Genomic DNA, 24,596 nt, shown 5'->3' with positions numbered 1-24,596 from the left:
ATAATCTCACACTCAGACACAGTACCACAGACAGATAGATGTAGAATTAAACTCGCTGTCACATAATGTACCAGAAAGTGTGTCAAAATTAATCTCATACAGTACAAAAGATGGATTGAATTTGTCCCGCACTCAATGTAATAGGTTTTAAGCAAGTGAAGCGGGGGTGGGGGGAGGTGGGGAAGAGAACAAAAGGGAAGCTGTGTAATAGGGCAGAGGGCAGGAGAGATTAACTGACAAGGAGGTCATGGCGCAAAGGCAAAGGGAGTGTGCTAATGGTGTAGTGAAAGACAAAATATTAGTTCAGAGAGAGTGTTAATGACAGAATAATCAATAGTTCTGTCCAAAAGCACATACTTGAAAAACCAAGTTTAAGGCAGGCACATGGTTAAAAAAAAAAGATAAAATAAAATAATAAAAAGGGTTGAGAGCCCTGTCAACCACAGTGAGGGGGAAATCGGAAACGAAGTTGATGAAATTTTCCAGTTCGGAGCGGGAGCAGGAAATGACACTGATCCAGTCATCATTGTACCAGAAAAAGAGCTGGGGGTGGGGTCCTGAGTAGGACTGGAAAAAAGAATGTTTGACATACCCCACAAAAAGACAGGCATAACCATTTACGGAGATAGGGCACAAAGAATCATCATGGAAAGAGACATGAGCTTCAAATCCAAAGCTGAAGTGACAGGATCAGAGGAACAGCTGTTTGTTCTGCAGTGTGGACTTCGGTCTGATCTGTAAACAAGCAGTTCCACAACAAAGGGAGATAACTCAAAAATTAGAGTTCTGCCTTTCAGGAATATTGCCGGGAAGCACTTTTTCACACAAAGGGTAGTATGAACCTGGAATTCTCTCCGAAAAATCAGATAAACCTGAGGGTCAACTGACAATTTCCAACCTGAGATTGAGAGATGTTTATCCAGTGACGGTCTGAGGGTTTATGAAATTACAGCAGGTAGCTGGAGTTAAGATACAGGTGAGCCAGGATAAATTGAAAGGTGCAGCAGGCTCGAGGGGCTGAATGGCTGACCCCCATTTCTATGTTCCTATGGCTGCAACAGGGCAGAAACAGCTGCAAACATACGTTGCATTTCATATTTAACAGCAAAAATACCAGCAGTCAGGAGCTGAAAAGGGAAAGATGACCCCTGGATGACCTGAGAATAAGTACAGAATGGCCTCCTTCAGAACTGGTGATTTTATCAGGATAAGATGCCGAAAATTAGAAATTCATCCAACGGGAATCGCCATCCTCCGCCTCCAGGAATTGGACAATATAATGCTGGGATGTGGGAGTTTGCTTTGGTCAGGGGGTTGGCTGTGACACCACGAACACTCCCTCTCCACCTCCTCACTCCATCACCCCACCCCCTTCCCCTCTCCATGGGCCCCCGGCATCATCCGATCCACAGATACTTTCCAGCAGACATCGCTGGGGAGTGACCGGAGTCCTGGTTCTCTGTCTCCATTTTCCCTGTCCCACCCATGGCCACTGAGGCTCCTCTCCCTCCACCCACCCTGAGAGCAACTAACCCACCTTGTCCATAAATTTAAACTGGAAAAGTGACTCGTAAAGAGCAGGAGCAGGGGGGAGGCTGTAACCCATCAGAGAGGATTGTGTTCCTGAATCCCCAACTCTTTTTGCCATGTTTCCATTCAATGTCCACACTCTCTCCTTGGTCTGTCCCTGGAGACCTGTCATATCACGATTCTCTCCAGGGATTTCTAAAGATATTTCCCCCATCCCTCCAGGATTGGCCTGGAGTCCCCAGCACTCCCTCCTTTGCAGTACTTTCTGAAATACGACCCGTGCCATGTAATAGTCAAGAGAGACAGTGGGGAACTAGGCAGATCAACAGGATGTCTGGCAGATTCAGTGTGAGACGGTAACACTGCCGGGTAAAGGCCGCTTTCCAACTCCAATCTTAACACAGGAGATTCCCCAAACAGCTGCAATAAGGTGTTTGTAAACTGCTGGAAGAGGATGTGTGTGGAAATGGTGATGTTACTGAGTAGGTTATTTGTTATAGAATGGACTTTGTTTAGGTGGGAATATTACTGAGTGTTAATTGTCGCGGAACCATATTTAACAGCTCTGGCTTTCTGGAAAGCCTTGACTATGAAGGCCGAGTCTGGAAGGGTTTGTGTGGAGAGCTGGGTTTCGGTTCCACTGTTAATATTGGCGAACCAGAGGAAACTGGAGGTGGAGCTGAAAGATGAGGGGCCGTTCTCTCTCTGTCTGTCACTCTGGGTGTCTCCTCCCCATCTGCTCTCTGTTCAATCTTCACTCTGTCTCCTCCCCTTCCTGCTCTCTCTGCCATTCTCAGGCAGGTCCGGGCTGTCTGTGTAAAGTAGAGCCTGCAAGAGTCTGCTTCTTATATTGTGTAGTGATCTGAGTGAAGAATCATCATGTCTGGCAGAGGTAAAGGAGGCAAAGGACTGGGCAAAGGCGGAGCAAAGCGGCACCGCAAAGTGCTTCGTGATAATATCCAGGGCATCACCAAACCTGGCTCGCCGTGGCGGGGTCAAGCGGATCTCGGGTTTGATCTATGAGTAGACTCGCGGGGTGTTGAATGTTTTCCTGGAGAATGTGATCAGGGATGCGGTCACCTACACTGAGCACACCAAGCGCAAGACGGTCACTGCCATGGATGCGGTGTATGCTCTGAAACGGCAGGGCCGCACTCTCTACGGATTCGGCGGTTGAACATTTTGACCCTTTCCAGCAAACACAAAACAAAGGCTCTTCTAAGAGCCACCCACCGCCTCACAGAGAGAGCAGTGACCGAGAAATGGGAGCTGGGATAGGCTGTTCAGAACAGTTCAATCAATCTGAAATATTTCAGATTTCCAGCATCCGCAGTAGTTTGCTTTTAATTCTTTGTTCAATCAATCTGCTGTGTTCGGGATAAAAAAATACTGGAATCCCCGAATTTTACATTTCATTTGCAGAAAGGATGTGCAGTGGATTTGATTTTCTAAATAGGCTGTGTAAACAGTGCCCGAGGCTATACACTTAGTTATTTCCCCAGTCGACACATGCCCTCAGTGAAAAGCCACATCACTCCTCCAGAATCACTCATTGTTTTCATAGAATTTCAAAATGATTTCGCTGCAATGAGGGAATCCGGGAGTTTTGCAGCAGCCGTTGAATCGGTCACTGGAACCAGACCCACTTGTGATGTTATTTCCCCCGAGACGGTGTTTCCTGCACTGAAACTGACAGGGTTTGTGAAACTCATCAGTTTCAGCTCAATTATTCAGGGACCTGGAATTCCCACAGTTTGAGCCCGCGCTATCCAGAGCCCACTTCTGATTGGTCACCCACGTCTCATTCACATGTCTTAACCAATCGCAGAGCCTCGAATTAGAAAATACAGCAAATCACTGGCTTAAATTGGCAGAAAGTTTGAATTCGAAAAAGCCGTCAATTTCAGTGTCGGAAAGAAGCGAATTAATGGTAAATCTGGCGTTAGTTTAAAGCTGTTTGGAAAATCGGGCCAGGACTTTGTGCTGATAAAAGCGGAATAAAAAAAGCTTTTGATGGATTATATATATTACGAAGTTTTAATCTGTAATTTGTTTGTCTACTTATCTGTACATGGCGGTCAGACTCTATTCAGCAATCTGTAACGGGACAAATAACTCACTCAGTGTGGAAGTAATAAATTAGACAGGCTTTGGGGTGACAGTGGGAAATCACTGAAACAGATACTTAAACATTTGAAATAGTTCTCATTCGATCCTGTTACTGACATTTTGGAATCAGACAGTAAACGGCCCTTTCACAGAGACTGTGGGTGGCTCTGAAAAGAGCCTTTGGTTTATTTGGTGACATTTTGGCCGCTTTACTTTTACTGGGAGCTCTGAGCGCTGGTTTTCTTAGGCAGCAGCACGGCTTGGATATTCGGCAGTACCCCGCCCTGAGCAATAGTCACTCCCCCCAGCAACTTGTTGAGCACCTCATCGTTGCGGACGGCCAACTGCAGGTGTCTGGGGATGATGCGGCTCTTCTTGTTGTCCCGGGCCGCGTTACCGGCCAGCTCGAGGATTTCAGCGGTCAGATACTCAAGCACAGCAGCCAGATAGACCGGGGCTCCGGCACCCACACGCTCAGCATAGTTGCCCTTTCTCAGGAGCCTGTGAAAACGGCCCACCGGGAACTGCAGTCCAGCCCGGGAGGATCGAGACTTGGCCTTGGCCCGAGCTTTGCCGCTGGTCTTTCCTCTTCCAGACATTTCCACAATCTCGCAACGACTTTCACAAAGAATGGATAATTTCCGCCGCATTTACTTTACTTATAGACTGAAAACTCTCCCCATTGGCCGGTACTTAATTGACCTCATTTGCCTATATTCTTCACCAATTAGGTCACTGACAAACAGAAGTGGGCGGGATTTACCGCCAGAACATCAGAAGCAGAAAATTTGTTAATTTCAAAAAGACCGCCAATTTCACTGTCAGAAAGGAGCGGATCAAAATAAATGTCATCCTTAGTTAAATATTTAAAATCCCTTCTCTTCATTTTGTTTTATTCAACTTTTTCCGTCACGAATTACAGACGCGGGTTTAAAATGTTATTTAAATTGTGGATCTTTCTACAATTGCTTTCAAACTGTCCCGGGAGGTACTAAATCCCTGTTCACAGCATTTCCCTGAGGGGAAACATTCAGTTTATCTTCAATCAGAGCCCAGTGTCCTTCTCTGAAAAGAGGAAGCAGGATCGAGTCCTCAAACTGCCCGTAGTCTGCTATGTAATAATCCCATTCTGGGCTGTTACACTGCGGAGAGTTACTGTTAATAAAATGATGAATCAGTTCACATTTCAGGAATAGAGTGAAGGGACTGAGGTCTGACCCTTACCGCTGAAAGCAGCTGTTAATGCGGACATTCAGGGGCTGTGCAAAACCACAATAACAGCTTTAAGCAAAAAAGTAAAGGCGGATGAGCGGATTATGGGTTTGAGTTCGGTTTATGGGACAGCAGACAAAAACACAGCAGTGGGACATTTATTATGTTACACATTGTCTTAAAATGATTTCATAGTGATGTTCGGATGCAGCTTTTTCAGAGAGATTATGGGTGGCTCTTAAAAGAGCCGTTGTGTTTGGGATATTTTTCAGTCCATTGTGCAGTTTTACTTGGAGCTGGTGTACTTGGTCACCGCCTTTGTCCCTTCTGACATGGCGTGCTTGGCCAGCTCCCCGGGCAGCAGCAGGCGCACGGCGGTCTGGATCTCCCGGGAGTTGATGGTGCTGCGCTTGTTGTAATGGGCCAGGCGGGAAGCCTCATCCTCGATGCGCTCGAAAATATCGTTCACAAACGAGTTCATGATGCTCATGGCCTTGGAGGAGATGCCGGTGTCGGGGTGAACCCGCTTCATCACTTTGTAGATGTAGATGGAGTAACTCTCCTTCCTCGACTTTCTCCGCCTCTTGCCGTCCTTTGCTGACGGTATATTTAAGGTTTTCTTGGCGTCCTTCTTCGCAGCTGCTTTCTTCTTCTCCTCAACCTTCTTTAGTTTCAATTTCAGACACAGAAATAAACCAAACCCCTTCCGATTGCGGATTATATAGACAATCCCACAGCTCTATGCTAATGAGGGATGGGGGAAAGTAAAGATTGTGATTGGGTGATTTGGAATGACGTCCCAACGATTTAATATTGTAATTCGACATTTGGCCTCTTTCGCCATCTAATCAGATTAAATATTTGCAACTAATCACAAATCCCCTTACTGCAATCAGGAAGTATATTTCACAAAGACTCTCTCCAGCCCCAGTTTCTATTGAAAGAGCTGCTCCCTGTGGAGAGCTTCCTGGAAATGTCCTGGCTGTTGTTGGGAGGACACTTATTGACTGATTCTGTGTCGTTGTGTCTCTGCTATTGCATGCGAGTGTGCAATTAATTTCCTTTTTAGTCTAGGCTACTGTGTTTGAGTGTTTTATGTAATTTGGTAACTCAGTCTCTGGTGCTGTTTGGATTCATTCTGTCTCTGTCAGGTACTGTGTTTGTGTGTGAGGAGATGAGGTGGAGTGTTGCGGCAAGGAAGATAGAAAAGAGCATTGGTGCCGATGACAGAGCCTTACTTGACGTAGTTTGCACTCGGATTGGGTCAGTGATAGATCCGTTGGCAAGGATTACAGCTTGCATGTCGTAGTGCAGTATGTTTGAGGAGGACATTCCATAATCCCTCTCGGTTGGTAGAGTCGAAGGCCTTTGTCAGGTCAGAGAAGGCTATGTATAAAGGTTGCTGCTGCTCCCTACATTTTCTTGAAGTTGTCTTGCTCTGAAGATTATGTTCACTGTGCCTGTTGATGGACAGAATCCACATTGTGATTCCAGTAGGAGCTCTTCAGCCACGGGGAGGAGGCAGTTGAGAAGGACTCTTGTGATGACCTTCCCTGTGGTGGACAGCAGGGATACCCCTCTATCGTTAACACAGTCGGTCTTGTCAACTTTTTTTGAAGATGATCACAATTACCGCACCACGGCGATCCCCTGTCATGCTCTCCTCCTTCCAGATGAGGGAAATGAGACATGTATTTGTGTCAAGAGTGCTTCTCTGCCATATTTTAGAATTTTTATGTGAATTCTATCTATTCTGGCAGTCTTATTGTTTTTGGCTGTCCATCTCTAACGTCATGTGTGAATGTGGGATTCATTCTGTACCTGTCACTCACTGGTACTTTGTGTAAGTGTGAGTTACATTCTGTATTTGTCAGTCTTCAGTATGGTATGTGAGTGTGGAATACATTCTGTCAGTGGCACTGTGTGTGAGTATTTGATTCATTCTGTCAGTCTCTGGAATGTTATGTGATTTGGGACTTAGTCTGAATCTGTCACTGGTTCTGTATGTGTGGAATTCAAGCTATATCTGTCAGTATCTCAGTGTGTGTGTGAGTTCATTCTTTATCTGTCAGTCTCTGGTAATTTGTGTGAGTTTGGCAGTCACTGAATCTGCCAGGTACTGTAGGAGTATTTGAGAATGATTTTGTATGTGTCAGTCTTTGCTACTACATAGGAGTGTGGGATTAATTCTGTATCTGTCAGCCTTTGGTAGTGTGTGTGATTGTGGGATGAATTAATTCGCAGTCATTGGTGCCCAGTATGAATGTGTAAATCATTCTGTAACTCAGTCTGATATAGATATGTGAGGGTAGGAATCAATTGTATCTTTCTATCCCGGGTGCTGACTCTGAGCATGGGATTCATTCTGTACCTGTCGGTGGTACTGTATCTATCTGTGGGATTAATTCTGTACCTTTCAGTCACTGGTATTGTGTATGAAAGTGGGATTAATTCTAGATCCGCCACACATTGGTTGTGTGTGTGTGTGTGTGTGTGTGTGTGTGTGTGTGTGTGTGTGTGTGTGTGTGTGTGTGTAGAACATAAGAAGATACGAAATAGGACAGGAGTAGACCATTTGGCCCATCAAGCCTGCTCTGCCACTCAATAAGATCATGGCTGTTCTGATTGTGGCCTTAACTTCACTTTCCTGCCTGCCCCCATAACCATTGACTCTGTTGTAGATCAAAAATCTATCTATCGCTGCGTTGAATATATTCAATGACACAGCCTCCACAGTCCTCTGGAGAGCAGATTTCCAAAGATGAACAACCCTCTGAGAGAGGAAATTCCTCCTCATCTCCTTCTTGAAAGAGAGACCGCTTACCTTAAACTCTGGCCCCTAATTCTATAATCCCCCACAAGGAGAAACGTCCTCTCAGCATCTACCTGTCCAGCCCACTGAGAATCTTACTGGTTTCAATAAGATCACCACTCAATCTTCTCAACTCCAGTGAGTATAGACCTAACCTGCTCAACTTTTTCTCATAAGACAATCCAATATCCCAGCAATCAGTCGAGTGAACCTTCTTTGAACTGATTCCAATGCAAGTATATTCCTCCTTATGTAAGGAGACCAAAACAGTGTGGAGTTGGGATGTCACTAATGCCCTGTAAAGTTATAGCAAAACTTCCTTACTTTTAAGCTCCATTCCCCTTGCTAAAAATGCCAATTTTCCATTTGCCTTCAAAATTACTTCCTATACCTTCATGCTAACATTTTTGTAATCCATGAACCTGGACACCCAGATCCCTCAGTACAGCAGCATTCTGCAGTCTCTCTCTATGTAAATAATATTCTGTTTTTCTATTCTACCTGCCAAAGTAGACAATCTCACATTTCCCATATTATACTCCATCTGCCAAATATTTTCCCATTGACTTAACTTATCTATATCTCTTCGCAGACACATTGTGTCCTCCTCACAACTTGCTTTCCTACCTATCTTTGTACCATCTACAAATTTGGCAACAATATACTTGGTCCCTTCATGCAAGTTATTAATATAGACCATAAATAGTTGAGGCCCCAGCACTGTACCTGTGGCACTCCATGAGTTACAGTTTCCCAATCTGAAAATGCTCCATTTATCTCCACTCTCTGTTTTCTGTGAGTTAGCCAATCCTATATCCATGTGTCTGTAGTTTTCAGTTTGTATCTGTCAGTGTCTGGTACTCTATGTGAGTTTTGGACTCTTTCTCAATCTCTCAGTGCTACTATTTGTGTGTTAGGTTGCTTTAGATGACTCAGGCTGAGGTACTGTGAGTGAGTGCAATAATCAACCTATACTTTTCAGCATCTGGCACTGAGCATGTGTATCAGCATCACTTTATCTGTCAGTATCTGGTACTCTGTGTGAGTGGGGGATTCATTATATAACCTTCCGTCCCTGGGACTGTTTGCAAGTCTGGATTCATTCTGCATAAAATGTCAGCACAGCAACAGGCCACAGATGTGGTTGGTTTTAAGCAGACAATATGTTTGAAGTTTAGCCAAGTATTAAATATCTGTCACTGTGAACATAATAGCGAAAGATAATGTATCTTTCAATCTGATACAGGATTGATGTGCAAGCGTAACTCAGGCTGTACTAATCAATTTGATCAATGCCATTCAGTCTGACTCTGAGGGAGAATCTTGGACTTGTGTGTAAAATGAGCTCAGTCTGGAATTGTACAGTATCTTCCATCTGACACTATGAGGTTTTAGGACTGGTATGTAATTGGTAGCTCAGACTAAACTCATCAAATTTACAGTGTATCTTTTAGTTTCACAATCCGGATGAGTTTTAAACTGGAATCTGAGTTTGTATCTCAGGTTATACGATATTTCGGAATCTCCCAATCTGATTATGCACTTGAGATTTGGACTTGTATCTAATGTATATGTCTGGACACATTATGGGAATTAATACTGATAATAAACTGATAACATGTGTAAATATTGGGCTGGTATTTAACTTGAATCTCAGATTATATTAGTTTAGTTTAGAGATACAGCACTGAAACAGGCCCTTCGGCCACCGAGTCTGTGCCGACCATCAACCACCCATTTATACTCATCCTACACTAATTCCATATTCCTACCACATCCCCACCTGTCCCTATATTTCCCTACCACCTACCTATACTAGGGGAAATTTATAATGGCCAATATACCTATCAACGTGTAAATCTTTTTGGTCATGTGGGAGGAAACCGGAGCACCTGGAGGAAACCCACGCAGACACAGGGAGAACTTGCAAACTCCACACCGGCAGTACCCAGAGTTGAACCCGGGTCGCTGGAGCTGTGAGGCTGCGGTGCTAACCACTGCACCGCCCTTAATTCTATAACTTTGAAAAGGGAACCATGTGTCAGTTCTATGTGTATTTAATTTGTAGCTGAGGTTGCTCTATTGTGGGATTGACACACTGATAATTTGATAGTGGGTGAGAATTTGGACTGGGATTTATGAATCTACCTGTCAGTGGTACTGAGTTGGGATGACATGGAAACAACGTCTGTCTCTCCTGTTCTGTTTGATTGATGGATTGAAAATGTGTCTCTGGAACTATTTCTGCTGTCTGCGACTGTGGAACTGATGACCTGTCTGTGTCTCTGCACTCTGTGAGTGATAATGTACGGACTGTGTGTGAGAAGGAGCTGGTGACACTCTTCCTTGTAACCTGTGTGGAGGAAACATCACATTTATTCTGGTTCATTCAATTATTTGTCTGTTTGAACAAAAGTATGTTTTTAACTAAAATGCAGGTGAGATAGAAGATACAGGATTTTAATGAATTTAATCTCCCGAATAATAATGAGCCCCCACAAAGGAAGCCCAGTCATACAAATATTATCAATGTTTGACTGCACTGCAGTAATAGGTTCTTCCCATTCTGTCTCCTTTCCCCGTCGACACACAGCCTGAGAATGGCCTCTCCCTTCCCCCACTCACTCCATGTTCCGGGACCAGTTGATTCTCCACTCCGCCTCTTACAAACAGCCCCGGCCTGCCCCTGAACTTGCCCCGGACTCGATGCTGATCTCTGGGTCTATCTGCGGACACGCTCCCAAAGCGATGTGCTGCTGGAAGGAGGCTGCTGTTTGCTTCCTTCCCCCGGAAACGGGATCTCTCCATTCGCGACTGTTTCAAACCATCTTCTTCCGCTCACAGGCAGTGCTGGGGGAGGGGAGCGCAGGCGCAGATTCAGGCAACAATTCAGCAAACAGAAACATAGAAAATTTCCGGCGCAGAATGAGGCCATTCGGCCCAACATGTCCGTGCCAGCGCAAAGAGAGCGATGCAGCCTGTTCCCACAGTTTATTGTTGTTGGACAGTGAAGTGTGGAAACAGAAGCGGACAGTCAGAATGTGGGGAGTTACACAAAGAGAATCTATTATAGGCACCAGGTGAGAAGTGTGAAGGACACATTTTAAACAGCGGCTGTTTGGTTTCGCCTGGACGGTTAGACCATGGGAGCGGGAACTGGAAATCTGACCTGTGTAAAAGTCCCTGTTCCGTCGGTCAGTCCCATTCATGTCCCAGCGGATTATGTCTGGATGTCATTTAATTGTTGTAAAACGGCCAAAGCCCCTGGTATGCAGTAGCTGGGGGCTGCAGGTCTGCAATGGAATCAGACACTGACTCTGTTTGCATTGCTGGGTTTCCTTTGTGATTGTTCACAATGATTATTCATTGAAAAATTGTTTTGGTCTCTCTTGTAACTTCCACCACACCTCTTCCTGAATTATAATAAATACTTTTTCTTTCTGCAGGCAAATACTTGAAGGAAGCAGAATAAATATAATGATGCCTCAGCACAAGGGGAAGTGCAGCCGGCTTCCCACACACAGTAAGGACAGTATAATCCAGAGAGAAAAGAGACATCAGTTCCACAATCACTGCCAGCAGTACTCGTCAGACTGGCACTGATCCCAAGTTCCAGAGACTAACAGTCAATCCAACAGTCACACAGAGCATGACAGACTGAAGTTGTTTCCATTTCACCCCAACTCCGTCCCACTGACAGGTAGATACATCATTACCAGTCCAAAATCACACCCACTATCAGATTGCAAGGCACTGTGTCACTCTCACTAGAGAGCAGCCTTAACTACAAATTCAATGTCAGACAGAACAGACAAACAGTACCTGATTGTAAAGTACAGAATTAATCTCAATAATGTAACCAGACTGCAGACTGAGCTACATGTTACACACCACTCCACAAATCTCACAAGTGGTCAGACTGGAGGATACAGTATTAATTCCATTACTGCAAACTGAATGCACTGTTATCTACCAGGACATAAAACATATTGTAAACTGAAAGGACACAGACCTGGAATGATAATTGTGTTTCTCCCTCCACAAATGCTGCCTGAACTGCTGAGTATTTCCAGCACTTTTGTTTTTTTAAATTTCATATTTCCAGCATCTGCAGACTTTTGCTTTTATTTTAGAGTTAAAGAAACATTGCATTGTGAGGTGAGAGTGACTGCCCTTGACATCAAGGCAGCCTTTGACATGTATGGCAACAAGGCAGCCCTAGCAAAACCAGTGTAAATAGAATTCAGGGCAAAATACTCTGCTGTTTGCAGTCAAACCTAGCACTAAGGAAGATGGCTGTGGTTTGATTAGATTAGAGATACAGCACTGAAACAGGCCCTTCGGCCCACCGAGTCTGTGCCGACCATCAACCACCCATTTATACTAATCCTACACTAATCCCATATTCCTACCAAACATCCCCACCTGTCCCTATATTTCCCTACCACCTACCTATTGGTTGTTCAGGTCAATCATCTCAGTCTCAGGACATTACAGCTGGAATTCCTTAGGCTCGTGTTCTAGGCCCAACCATCTTCAGCAGCTTCATCAACGACCTTCCCTCCATCACAAGGCCAGAAGTGTGGATGTTTTCTGATGATTGCCCAATGTTCAGCACCATTCATGACTCCTCAGATACTGAGGCAGCCCATGTCCAGATGCAGCAAGACCTGCACAACGTCCAGGCTTGGGCTCATAAGTTACAAGTAACATTGGCATCAGATAAATGCCAGGCAATGACCATCTCAAACAAGAGAGAATCTAATCATCTACCCTTGATGTTCAATGGCATTACCATCACTGAATCCCCCACCATTAACATTGACCATTGGTTACCATAGACCAGAAACTGAACTGGACCAGCCATATAAATGCTGTCACTGCAAGAGCAAGGTCAGAGGCGAGGAATTCTGCGGCGAGTAACTGACCTCCTGTTTCCCCACACCCGCCCACCATTCACAAGGCACAAGTCAGGAGTGTGATGGAATAATGCCCACTTGCCTGGATGAGTGCAGCTCCAACAACACTCAAGTAGCCTGTTTGATTGCCCACATCCACCACCTTCAATATTGACTCCATTCAGCACTGATGCACAGTGGCAGCAGTGCGTACCAGCTAAAAGATGCACTGCAGCAACACACCAAGGCTTCTTCGACAGTACCTTCCAAACCTGGAACCTCTACCACCAACAAGGACAAGGGCAGCAGATGCATGGGAACACTACCACCTGCAAGTTCCCCTCCAAGCCACACACCACCCTGACTTGGAACTATATCACCATTCCTGCACTGTCGCTGGGTCAAAATCCTGGAACTCCCCTCCAAACAGCACCGTTAGAATTCCTACATCTCAAGGACTGCAGCAGCTCAAGAAGGCAGCTCACCACCATTTTGTCAAGGGCAATTTGGAATGGGCAATAAATGTTGGCATAGCCAGTGATGCCTACATCACATGAACAAATGAAAAAAAGTGAGGAAATAGTGAAGGGCTTCTATAGAATACATGCAGATATGTTTCCTCTTGTGGTGGTGTCTGAAACAAGAGCCAAAAATATAAATTCGACATTCATAAAACCAATGAGGAATTCATGAAAAATGTATTTATGCAGTGAGTGGTTAGAATCTGGAATTTGCAACCACTGGGAGAGGTCGAGGCGATAATATCGATGCATTTCAGGGGAGGTGGAACAACTGTATGGGAAGAAAGGAATTGAGGCTTTACTTTTTTTTATTTGTGCATATGAAGCAGGATGGCTGGAAATATGTGTAGAGCATCGAGCAGTTGGGACGATCCCAGTGCAGTGTTTTGTCTGGATGGATCTGCCCAGAACACTTGTGATGCAGGAGCTGGGAGCTTCAGTACTTCAGTGGAGACAGATACTGACACTGGTTTTCATTTGTGGGTGTTTTTAATGATTATTAATTGCGAAATTAAATTCACCTCTTTGATATTTTGCACCTCCCGGTTCTTGAGTTAAGACATATTTTTTCTTCATACAGGCAAATACTTGAAGGTATTGTGATGAATGTGATGGTTGCTGCACTCGAGGCACAAGGAACAGTGCAGCTCCTCTCACACACAGTAGGTACATTATCACTCAGAGTACAGAGGGATAGACAGTTCATCAGTTCCCTCGTCTCAGACTGCAGAAGTAGTCAGGCCCACATTGATCCCGAGTTCCAGAGACACATTTTCAATCCAACAATCAAACAAAGCAGGAGAGAAATAAGTTGTTTCCATTTCATCCCAATTCAGTCCCATTGACAGTCAGATACCTCAATCCCAGGTCAAAGTCACCCTCATTAACAGATTGAAATACAGTGTGTCAATCTAAATATAATGCAGACATAGCTATCAATTAAATATCAGATAGAATTGGCACACAGTATTGATTGAATGGCACAGAATCTAACGTAATGCTGTACCCGGAGATTTAAATTAAATACCATACTCAAAGTTCACATCCATTCATGATAAAGGATGTTTAAACATCCCCATAGTGTAACCTGAGATACAAGTTACATCCAAGTTCAACATTCATTACAGAGAAAGTTTCAAAGGTGCTGAAAGATATTGTAACCTGAGACACAAATTGGATACCAGTTCAGAACTCACCCACACTGTGAAATGGAAAGATACAGAATCAATTCCATTAGTGCAGATTGATCTAAATATTATATACCATTCTAAAAACTCATACAATATCAAACTGAAATACAGTATCAAGTCCATGAGTGGAGATTGATCTAAACATTGCCAGTCCAAAAATAAAACAGTATTAGATTAAGTAATGCTGATAGAAAGTGCAAACTGTGATGTAAATTAGATGCCTGAAATCACCCAGACTGCAGAATTTAAAAATACAGTCGACTGAGATACAGATTATTTACCAGCCAAAAACATCTCAAACATTATCAGTGTGAAATAGATTATCAATTCCATTTGTGTAGATTGAAATCCACAGAACAAACCAGTAAAAAATCTCGTACAGCGGTATGGTGGTTTTGTGGTGACATTACAGGACGAGTAATCCTGAAGTCTCCACTAATGGTCCAGAGAAACAAGTTCAAATTCCATTACAACAGCTGGGTAATTATAGTATCATAGAATCAAAGAAAGTTGAAGGCACAGAAAGAGGCCACTTGGCCCACCCCGTGTCTGTGCCAGATGAAAAACTTTCCACCCATTCTAATTCCAGCTTCCAGCATTTGGTCTGTAGCCCTGCAGATTACAGCACTTGAAGTGTATATCCAGACTTCTTTTGAATGAATTGAGGCAGTGAGTTCCAGACCCCCACCACCCTCTGGCTGAAAAAAACTTTTCCTCATCTCCCCCATAATCTTTCTACGAATCACTTTAAATCTGTTTTCCCCAGTCACTGACCTCTCTGCTAAGGTAAATAGGCCCTTCACTTCAACTCTATCCAGGCACCTCAAAATTTTGTATGTTTCAATAAGATTTCCCCTCATCCTTCTCTGTGCCAAGGAGAACAGCCCCAGCCTATCCAGTCTTTCCTCATAGCTGCATTTTTCCAATCCCGGCAACATCCTCGTGAATCTCCTCTGTACTCTCTCTAGTGCAATTACATCCTTTCTGTAATAAGGTGATCAGAACTGCATACAGTATTCGTTGTGGCCTGACTAATGATTTATACAGTTCCAGCATAACCTCCCTGCTCTTAAATCTATACCTCGGCTAATAAAGGAAATAATTCCATATGCCTTCTTACCACCTTAACGACCTGTCCTGCTACCTTCAGGGATCTGTGGACATTCACTCCAAGGTCCCTCACTTCCTCTACACCTCTCAGTCTTCTCCAATTAATTGTGTATTCCTTTGCCTTGTTTAACCTCCCCAAGTGCATCAACTCACACTTCTGAATTGAATTCCATTTGCCATTTTTCTGTCCATCTGACCAGACCATGAAGATCTTCCTGCAGCCTACAGCTATCCTCCTTGCTATTTACCACACAGCCAATCTTTGTGCCATCTGCAAACTCATACCCCCTACATTTACATCCATGTAGACTACATCAACTGCACTACCCTCATCTATCTTCCTTCTTAATTCTTCAAAATTTCGATCAAGTTGGTTAGACAAGATCTTCCCTTAACAAATCCATGCTGACTATCCTTGATTAATCTGTGCCTTTCGAAGTGACATTTTATCCTGTCTCTGAGAATAGATTCCAATAATTTGCCCACTACTAATGTTAGACTGACTGTCCTGTAATTTTTTGGTCTCCCTCACTCCCTTTTTAAACAAAGGTACAACGTTAGCAGTCCTCCAATCCTCCATCACCACACCTGTATCCAGTGAGGTCAGGAAAATGATGATCAGCACTTCTGCTATTTCCTCTCTTGCTTCTTTTTAACAGCCTGAGGTGCATTCCATCCGGCGCTCGTGATTTATCAACTTTCATATACACTAATCCCATTAATATGTCCTCTCTCCCTCTGTATGGATCACATCCATACTTCACATCCCTCTTCCTTATCTACAATATATGCATCTTCCCCCTCTTTTGTGAAGACAGATGCAAAGTATTTATTCAGAACAATGCCAGCATCTTCTGCTCTACACATAGGTTACCTTTTTGGTCTTTTCTGTGCCCTATTCTTTCCTTATTTATCCTTTTACTCTCAATGTATTGATAAAACATCTTTGGGTTCACCATGATTTTGATTGCCAATATTCTTTAATGCTCTCGCTTAACTTTCCTAATTTCAATGTTGATTTCCCCCCTCCACATTCTATACTCCTCTCGGCTTTCTGTAGTATTCAGTTCTCTGTGTTGGGCATAAACTTTCCTTTACTACCTTATTATACCCGTCAACTCCTTGACATCCAAGGGGCTCTAGATTTGGCCTTCCCACCCTTTTTATTTGTGGGAACATGTTGACTCTGAACCCCTGGAATCTCCCCTTTGAATTCTTCCCACTGCTCTGACACTGATTTACCTTCAAGTACCTGTTTCCAGTCCACTTTCGGTAAATCACTCTTCAGCTTAGTAAAGTTGGTCTTGCCCCAATTGAAAACTCTAACTCCTGTTCTGTCCTTGTCCTTTCCATAATTATATTAAAACTGACTGAATTATGATCACTACCACCAAATTGCTGTCCCACTGCCGCTCCTTCCACCTGCCCCTCTTCATTTCCTAAAACTAAGTCTAAAACTTCACCCTCACTTGTTGGACTTGCTACATATTGGCTAAAAAAGTACTCCTGAATGCACCTCAAGAATTCTGCTCCCTCAATTCCCTCTACACAAAATGTATCCCAGTTAATGTTTGGGTGGTACAAATCCCCCACTCTTACTGCCCTATTGTTCTTGCACTTCTCAGATATTTGCCTACATATCTGCTCTTCGATCTCCCTCTGACTGTTTAGGGGTCTATAGCACACTCCCAGCAGTGTGATTGCCTCTTTTTTGTTCCTCAGCTCAATCTATGCGGTCTCATTTGATAAACCTTCCAACATATCATCCCTCCTCACAGCTGTAATAGTTTCTTTGACCAAAATTGCCACTCCCCCTAATGTTTTATCCCCTTCCCTCTCGCGTCTGAAAACCCTGTAACCAGGAAGATTGAGCTGCCATGCCTGTCCCTCCTTTAGCCATGTTACTGTAATAGCTGTGATATCATACTGCCATGTGTCTAACTGTGCCCTGAGCTCATCTGCTTCATTTGCTATACTCCTTGCATTGATTTAGATATCCTTGAGCACTGCCAACGTTTTTTGTTTTGAATTTTCTAATCAGCGTTTCCTCTCTCTTCCAGACTCCATTAATTTTCTGCCTTCCATTTTCATTTCTGATTTTGTCCCATCTGAGTTTACCTTCCAGTCCCCATCTCCCTGCCAAACTAGTTTAAACCCTCCCCAACAGCACTAGCAAAACATCCTGCAAGGAACTCCGTCCTGGCTAGGTTCAGGTGCAACCCGTCCAACCAGTCCCAAAAATCTAAAGTCCTGCCTCCTGCACCATTTTTCCAGCCACACGTTCATCTGTATTATCCATCTATTCCTGTACATTCATCTGTCTTATCCATCTATTCCTGTACTCACTTGCACGTGGCACTGGGAGTAATCTGGAGATTATTACTTTTGATTTCCTGCTTGCTAATTTCTTACCTCACTCCCGAAGTTCTGACTGCAGCACAACATCCTTATATCTACCTATGTTGTTGGTTCTGATGTGGACTACCACTGCTGGCTGTTCACCCTCCCCCTTCAGGGAGCTCTGTAACTGCTCAATGACATCCTTGACCCTGGCACCAGGGAGCCAACACTCCATTCCTGGATTCACGTCTGTGGCCATAGAATCACCTGATTGTTCCCTTGACGATTGAATCACCTATCACTATGGCTTTTCCAGTCTTCCCTGTACTACCCTTTGCAGCTGAGTCACCCATGGTGTCATGGACTTGGCTCCGGCTGCACTCCCCAGGTGAAGCATCATTGTCCTCTGTATTCAGAACTGAATACCTGCTGGAGAGGGAGACGCACTCGGGGTGTCCTGCACTACCTGCCTGATTCTTTTTGACTGCCTGGTGGTCACCCATTCCCTCTCTCCCTGCATACTCTTACGCTGTGGGGTGACCACATCTATAAACAAAGAACAAAGAACAGTACAGCACAGGAACAGGGCATTCGGTCCTCCAAGCCCGCGCCGCTCTTGATGCCTGTCTAAACTAAAACCTTCTGCACTTCAGGGGACCGTATCCCTCTCTTCTCATCCTATTCATGTCTTTGTCAAGATGCCTCTTAAACGTCGCTATCTTCCCTGCTTCCGCCACCTTCCCCGGCAGAAAGTTCCAGGCACTCACCACCCTCTGTGTAAAGAACTTGCCTCGCACATCCCCTCTAAACTTTGCCCCTCTCGCCTTAAACCTATGTCCCCTCGTAACTGACTCTGCACCCTGTGAAAAAGCTTCTGACTATCCACTCTGTCTCTGCCACTCATAACTTTGTCAACCTCTATCATGTCGCCCCTCCACCTCCATTCTCAGTTTTGGGGAAAATAGAGTATATGACTGTATCAGTAAGTAGGAAAAGTTAAAATATGTTGTGACCAGTGGAGAAGTGTGATGAGAAAAAACAGATCCTCCTCTGATTTCAACTACACAAGCATTTGTGATCTGGTTCTGTAGCTTAGTTGGTTAAAACACCTGACCAATAAACAGAAAAGCCTGGGTTCAACTCCCAGCCGAGTCTCACTTCACATTTGTGATATGCTTTAGAAGTTTCCTTATCAATCATTTACATCTCTGTTTTGTGAACTTGAACGTAGAATTCAAATTACATGATGAATTTCAGTCACAGGAGAAAACAGCCTTTGTGAAGGATGTGAGCTGGGAATGGCTGTTCCTCCTTGTCCAGAAATTCAGTGCTGATACGCCAAAGGCAACTTCTTTGATACAAATTTGTTTACAGTTACATTCAATCTGGAAAACAACTCAATATTAATCTCACTGAAGGAGAGTGTGACCGCGTTGTATGTTTCAGAGTGTCTATGTCGTTATGTGTTGCTTTCAACCGAGACTGGGACATGACGCAAGCAGGAGGGTTGATCCGAGGTTTGGAATATTTGTCAATCAGGAACAAGAAAAATCAAAGGAACCAAATAAGAAAACCTATGTCTCGTGGGTATTGAGAGACGGTGAGAAGATATTAAACTTTGTTCCATTCAATCCGGCTGCGATGAACTTTGAATTTTTCCGCCATTTATAAACATTATTAGAAGGGTCTCTGTAACAATGCTCAGTGTTGATGAGAGTGGGTCTGGGTGAGCAGCTGCTAAGTGTGACAGGGTCAGGACTGGATGCAGGAAGTTCTCTGACACACTCTCTCTCTCTCCCTCTCTGATGGCTTTGAGTTGATTTTCAAGTGTTTGAATAAATGAAGGAAGTTCCCTCCACCCATTTGTTTGGAAAGACAGTGCAGTATAAGGATGTAAAGGGTAAATGCTGAAGATAGTGGGATCAACCTCTCCCACTGTCAGAGTGATGATGTAATAGTCACATGAGATGAGGTTTGGGAGAAGAGAGAGCAGCACCAAGGATGCTAGCTTAAGAGGTTTGATGAATGTGTATATAGCATTGTGTAAATTAGAAAAGAGTTCTTAGTTCTTTCAGCAGGAAATGTGTCCAGAAAATATTCAGGAGTCGGAATGCAGATATTAACTCCAAGTGACAGTTCTGGGTTTATTTAACAAAAAAAAGGTAGAGAATAATATCGCTCACTGATTGAAATCCCCCAGTGAGGAGACAGTTAAACAGGTGATCTGTTGGGGCATCCTTCGATCCAAGGTTTCGGCAGCATTTAATCTCCCTTTTTGGTGAAATTCTCTGTTATTTGCATCTTTTTTTAATCAGCTTTCATGGGTGAGTGAAAAACTCAAAAAAACTGAACAGTTCCATTCTTCCTTCTTCCCATTAGTTTCTCTTTTCTGTCTCAGATCAATATAATGATGAGAATCCCAATTTAATCTGCTGTTTCTGCTGTTTTATCCATTCCAATCAAAATTCAACATTCCAATCAAATCTATTTGTTATTCCACAGTGTCTCTCCATGTGTTTTTTTCTGTTGTATTCTCTCACAATCTGTTTGATGATCAATGTTACATCTCACTCTCTGTTCTGGTGAAGATCAGAAGCAGTGATATCTGTTTGCAACACCCGACAAGTCGGCCTGAGGCTGTGTCTCGCCGATCATGTGGAATTAGGAACATCGAAACATAGGAGCAGGAGTCAGCCATTCAGCCCATCGAGCCTGTCCCGCCATTCAATATGATCATGGCTGATCATCCACTTCAATGCCCTTTTCCCCACACTTTTCTCATAATCCCTTATGTCATTTGTATTTACAAATCTGTCAATCTCTGCTTTAAACATACTCAATGACTGAGCTTCCACAGCCCTCTGGGGTACAGAATTCCAAAGATTCACAACCCTCTGAGTAACAACATTTCTCCTCATCTCTGTCCTAAGTGGCTTGCCCCTTATTTTGATATTGTGTCCCCTGGTTTTCGTCTCTCCAACCAGGGGAAACATCTTAGCTGCATCGACCCCGACTGTCCTTTAAGTATTTAGTGGGTTTCAATGGGATCACCTCTCATTCTTCAAAACTCTAGAGAATACAGCCCCAGTTTCCCCAATCTCTCTTCACAGAACAGTCCCACCATCCCAGGAAAAAGTCTGATGAACCTTCGTTGAACTCCCTCCACGGCAATAATATCCTGCCGAAGGTAAGGAGACCAAAACTGTACACTGTACTCCAAGTGCGGTCTAACCAGGGTTCTATACAATTGAAGCAAGAATTCACTACTCCTGTACTCAAATCCTCTTGTGATAAAGGCTAACATACTATTAGCTTTCCTAATTGCTTGCTGCACCTGCATGTTAGCTGTCAGTGACTTATTGACATGGATACCAGGTCACCCTTATATTCTATACTTCAGTTAATAAAGGAAAGGATTCCATAAACCTGCTGAACCACCTTATTGACGAGTCCTGCTCCTTCAGGAATCTGTGGACATTCACTCCAACATCCCTCACTTCCTCTACACCATTCAGTGTTCTCCCATTAATTGTGGATTCCTTTGCCTTTTTTGACGTCTGCTCTCGCAAATCCCTGCTCTCCGAGTGAACTCTTGCTCCCTCTCCTGGGCTCCACTCTGCTCTCACTGTTTCCAGATCTCTTAATGTATCAATATTTATTTGCCTTGTGTTTAATTTAAAATAAGGATTAACTGTATTTTACAGTTGTAGGTTGTATTTGGTAGTCCTGCACAATTTGTGGAATGGTATTTAATATTTAGCTCTGTGAAAACGATTGAGAATGAAAATATAACTTTCAATCTGATACATGGGCTGGTCTGCAAGCTCCAAGTCCTTCATTTTGTAGTGATGGAATTGATACTGTATCTTTCAGTCTTAATCTCTGTGGGATTTTTGAACTGGTATGTAATGCATAACTTGGGCTAACGTTCAGATGTACATTATTGGGATTGAAAGGATGATAGGAAATAAGGGCATTTGGCCATTCAGCCCATCAAGCCTACACCAACATTCAAACAGATCGTGACTGATCATCTACCTCTACGCGATTTTTCCCTGCTATCTCCATATCCCTTGATCCCGTTAGTATTTAGAAATCTATCGATTTCTGTCTTGAATATGTTCAATGATTGATCTTCCACAGCCCTCTGGGATGAAGAATTCCACAGATTTCTCACCCTCTGAGTAAAGAAATTCCTGCTCATCTCAGTCTCAAATGGCCTGTCCTTATTCTGAGACTGTGTCCCCTTGTTCTACACTCACTAGACAAAGGAAACATCCTATCCATATCTACCCTGTCGCACCCTGTAAGAATGTTGTAAGTTTCAATGAGATCACCTTTCATTCTTCGAAACTCCAGAGAATCTCGGCCCCGTTTCTGCAGTCTCTCATCATAAGACAATCCCACCATCCCAGGGGATTAGTCTGGTGAATCTCTGTTGCACTCCCTCTGTGACAAGTCTATCCTTCCTTCAATAAGGAAAACAAAATAGTACAGAATACTCCAGGTGCAGTCTCAGCTAGACTTTATACAATTGAAGAAATGCATGTTTAACCATGTACTCAAATCCCCTTTCAATGAAGACAACATACCATTTGCCTTCCGAATTGCTTGCTGCACCTGCACACTAGCTTTTAGTGTCTCATGAACAAGGACACCCAGGTCCCTTTGGACATCAACACTTCCCAACCTCTCACCATTGAAGAAATACTCTGTATTTCTGTTTATTCTACCAAAGTGGAGAACTTCACACTTATTCACATTATATGCCATCTGCCATGTTCTTGCCGATTCACTTACCCTGTCCAAATCCCCTTTGAATCCTCTTTGCATTCATTCTGTACCTTTCAATCAGGTAACTTTTGTCTGTTCTGTTTCAAGTTTTATATTTAAAATGTAACCATGGTGACAGAGTTTATTGAGATCTGATAGTGTGTTTGTTTTTGGACTGCGATTGATGTATCAACCTGTCAGTTGTACTGAATTGGAGTGAAATGGAAACAACTTCTGTCTCTCCTGCTGTTGTTTGACTGTTGGATTAAAAATGTGTCTCTCGACTTTGGGATCAGTGTCTGTCTGACTACTTCTTTTGTTTGTTCCAGTGGAACTGATGAGCTGGCAGTATCTCTGTGCTTTGGGAGTGATCCTGTACCGACTGTGTGTTGGAACGAGATCACTGCATTTTTCTTTGTGTCCAAGAATCACCACATCCAGTCAGTTTCCTTCATGTATTTTCCTGCAGGAATGAAAGAACTGGTGAGGTAGAAGATACAAAAGCGATCAATGTAATCGTCCCAATAATAATCATTATGAACAATCGCGAAACGAAAACCAGGAACACCAACAGTGTCAGTGTCTGACTCCTATGCAGTACTGCAGCATTCAGCTTCTGTTTACCAGGTGTTTGCAGTGGTTTTACAACAAGTTTGTGACATTCAGAAACAACACAAGCCCTGCACTGCTCAATGACTGGGACTGCCCGATAGAGCAGTGACCTTGACACAGTCACATTTCTATTTCAACGGAAAACAAGCAGCCACTATTTAAAATGTGCCTTTCACACTTCTCACCTGGTGTTTGCAATAAATGTTCTTTGTCTAACTGTCCACATCGTTATTTTGCGGCTATTTTTCCCCCACTGTTCACGATCCAACAAACAGTGAGAGACTGGAACTAAAGCAGGAAAATTCCCTCTCCTTTGGGTGGTGAAATTGTCAGTGATTTTCAATAGTGATTTCTTCCCATTGTGATTCCCTGAGCCTGTACAGACACTGTCCGAGAATGAACTCTCCCTTCCCCGTGTCCCCGGCTCACTCCATGTTCCGGGAGCAGCTCCTGCTCCACAGTGTCTGTTACAAACACTCCCCGACTCCCCCTCAACTTCCCGCCACTCAATGCTAATCTCTGAGCACATCTGCGGACACGCTCCCAAAGCAGTGGCTGCTGGAAGCAGATGCTGTTTCTTCCCTTCCCCCGGGCCCGGGAAGTCTCCATTAGCAGCTGATTTAAAGCATCTTCCCCTGATTGAGTGAATGGCCTCACAGACTGGGTTGGGGAAAGGCTGCGCATGCGCTCTACTCCTCATTGTGACGTCCCACTAGGGGCGGGGCTATGTCGCGCGTGCGCAGGTCTTTGCAGCAATTCAGCATTGAAACATCAATGGGAACTTTCCCCATTTCACCCTCATCAAAGTCCCAAAGAAAGTGAAGATGGACTTGGACTGGAGGGAGGGAGGGGCGGGGTAGGGGGAACCTATAACCCAGAAAGCTGCCCACTTGCCCCATTTAGATGCTCAATTTGCGGTCATTCCCTGCAGGGGGTTTGTTATTATTGAGCCCCTCCTGGTAAAACAATCCGATAGAAAGAGGGGAGAAAGGAGGGAGCCGGTGTGTTTGCTGGGACCTTGCAGAATTCATTTCAGCAGCAAAAGTCCCGGGTTATATTAACCCGAGTGAAACACGCTCTCAGTGAGAGGAAAACCGAACGGCCCTTTTCATCTTTTAATTGGAAACAAAGTAGAGCCGGAAGTGCGGCGAGCTGAGCAGACACACAAGCTCAATGACAGGAGAACCCGGCCGTCCCTGAGTTTCAGCTCCCGGCTCTTACATTTCCTCATCCACACTGTCTTCACTGTGGATGCTCAGGGGTTCCTTGTCGGATCTGAGGACTGTATCCGTTAAACATTCTGAGTCAGGAGATCCACACACTCTCTGTTATCAAGATTTATGGGCAGGAATGTTTCAAAACTTTGTCTATTAAATTATTGCATTACTCACAGAACTGATGAGGCAATCTGTTCATTATTCAGGTCTTGAACTTGGATTGGGTAGACCGAAAACTGAGAGGTTCAGCACCTTTCCACTTCTTTGCTACT

General features: G+C 43.9%; 1 protein-coding gene across 1 annotated transcript; it reads right to left on the bottom strand.

Annotated features, from left to right (window-relative positions):
* Positions 1-3,854: 3,854 nt before the first annotated feature.
* Positions 3,855-4,238, bottom strand: LOC137366437 (histone H2AX-like). Its single transcript, XM_068028291.1, has one exon. It carries the CDS (start codon positions 4,236-4,238, stop codon positions 3,855-3,857), a length of 384 nt encoding a protein of 127 aa, XP_067884392.1.
* Positions 4,239-24,596: the final 20,358 nt, after the last annotated feature.

The sequence above is a fragment of the Heterodontus francisci genome, unplaced genomic scaffold (genome assembly GCF_036365525.1).
Source record: "Heterodontus francisci isolate sHetFra1 unplaced genomic scaffold, sHetFra1.hap1 HAP1_SCAFFOLD_88, whole genome shotgun sequence".
Taxonomy (NCBI): Eukaryota; Metazoa; Chordata; class Chondrichthyes; order Heterodontiformes; family Heterodontidae; genus Heterodontus; species Heterodontus francisci.
Note: the sequence above shows the minus strand (reverse complement) of the source record. Positions and strands in the feature narration are given on the sequence as shown.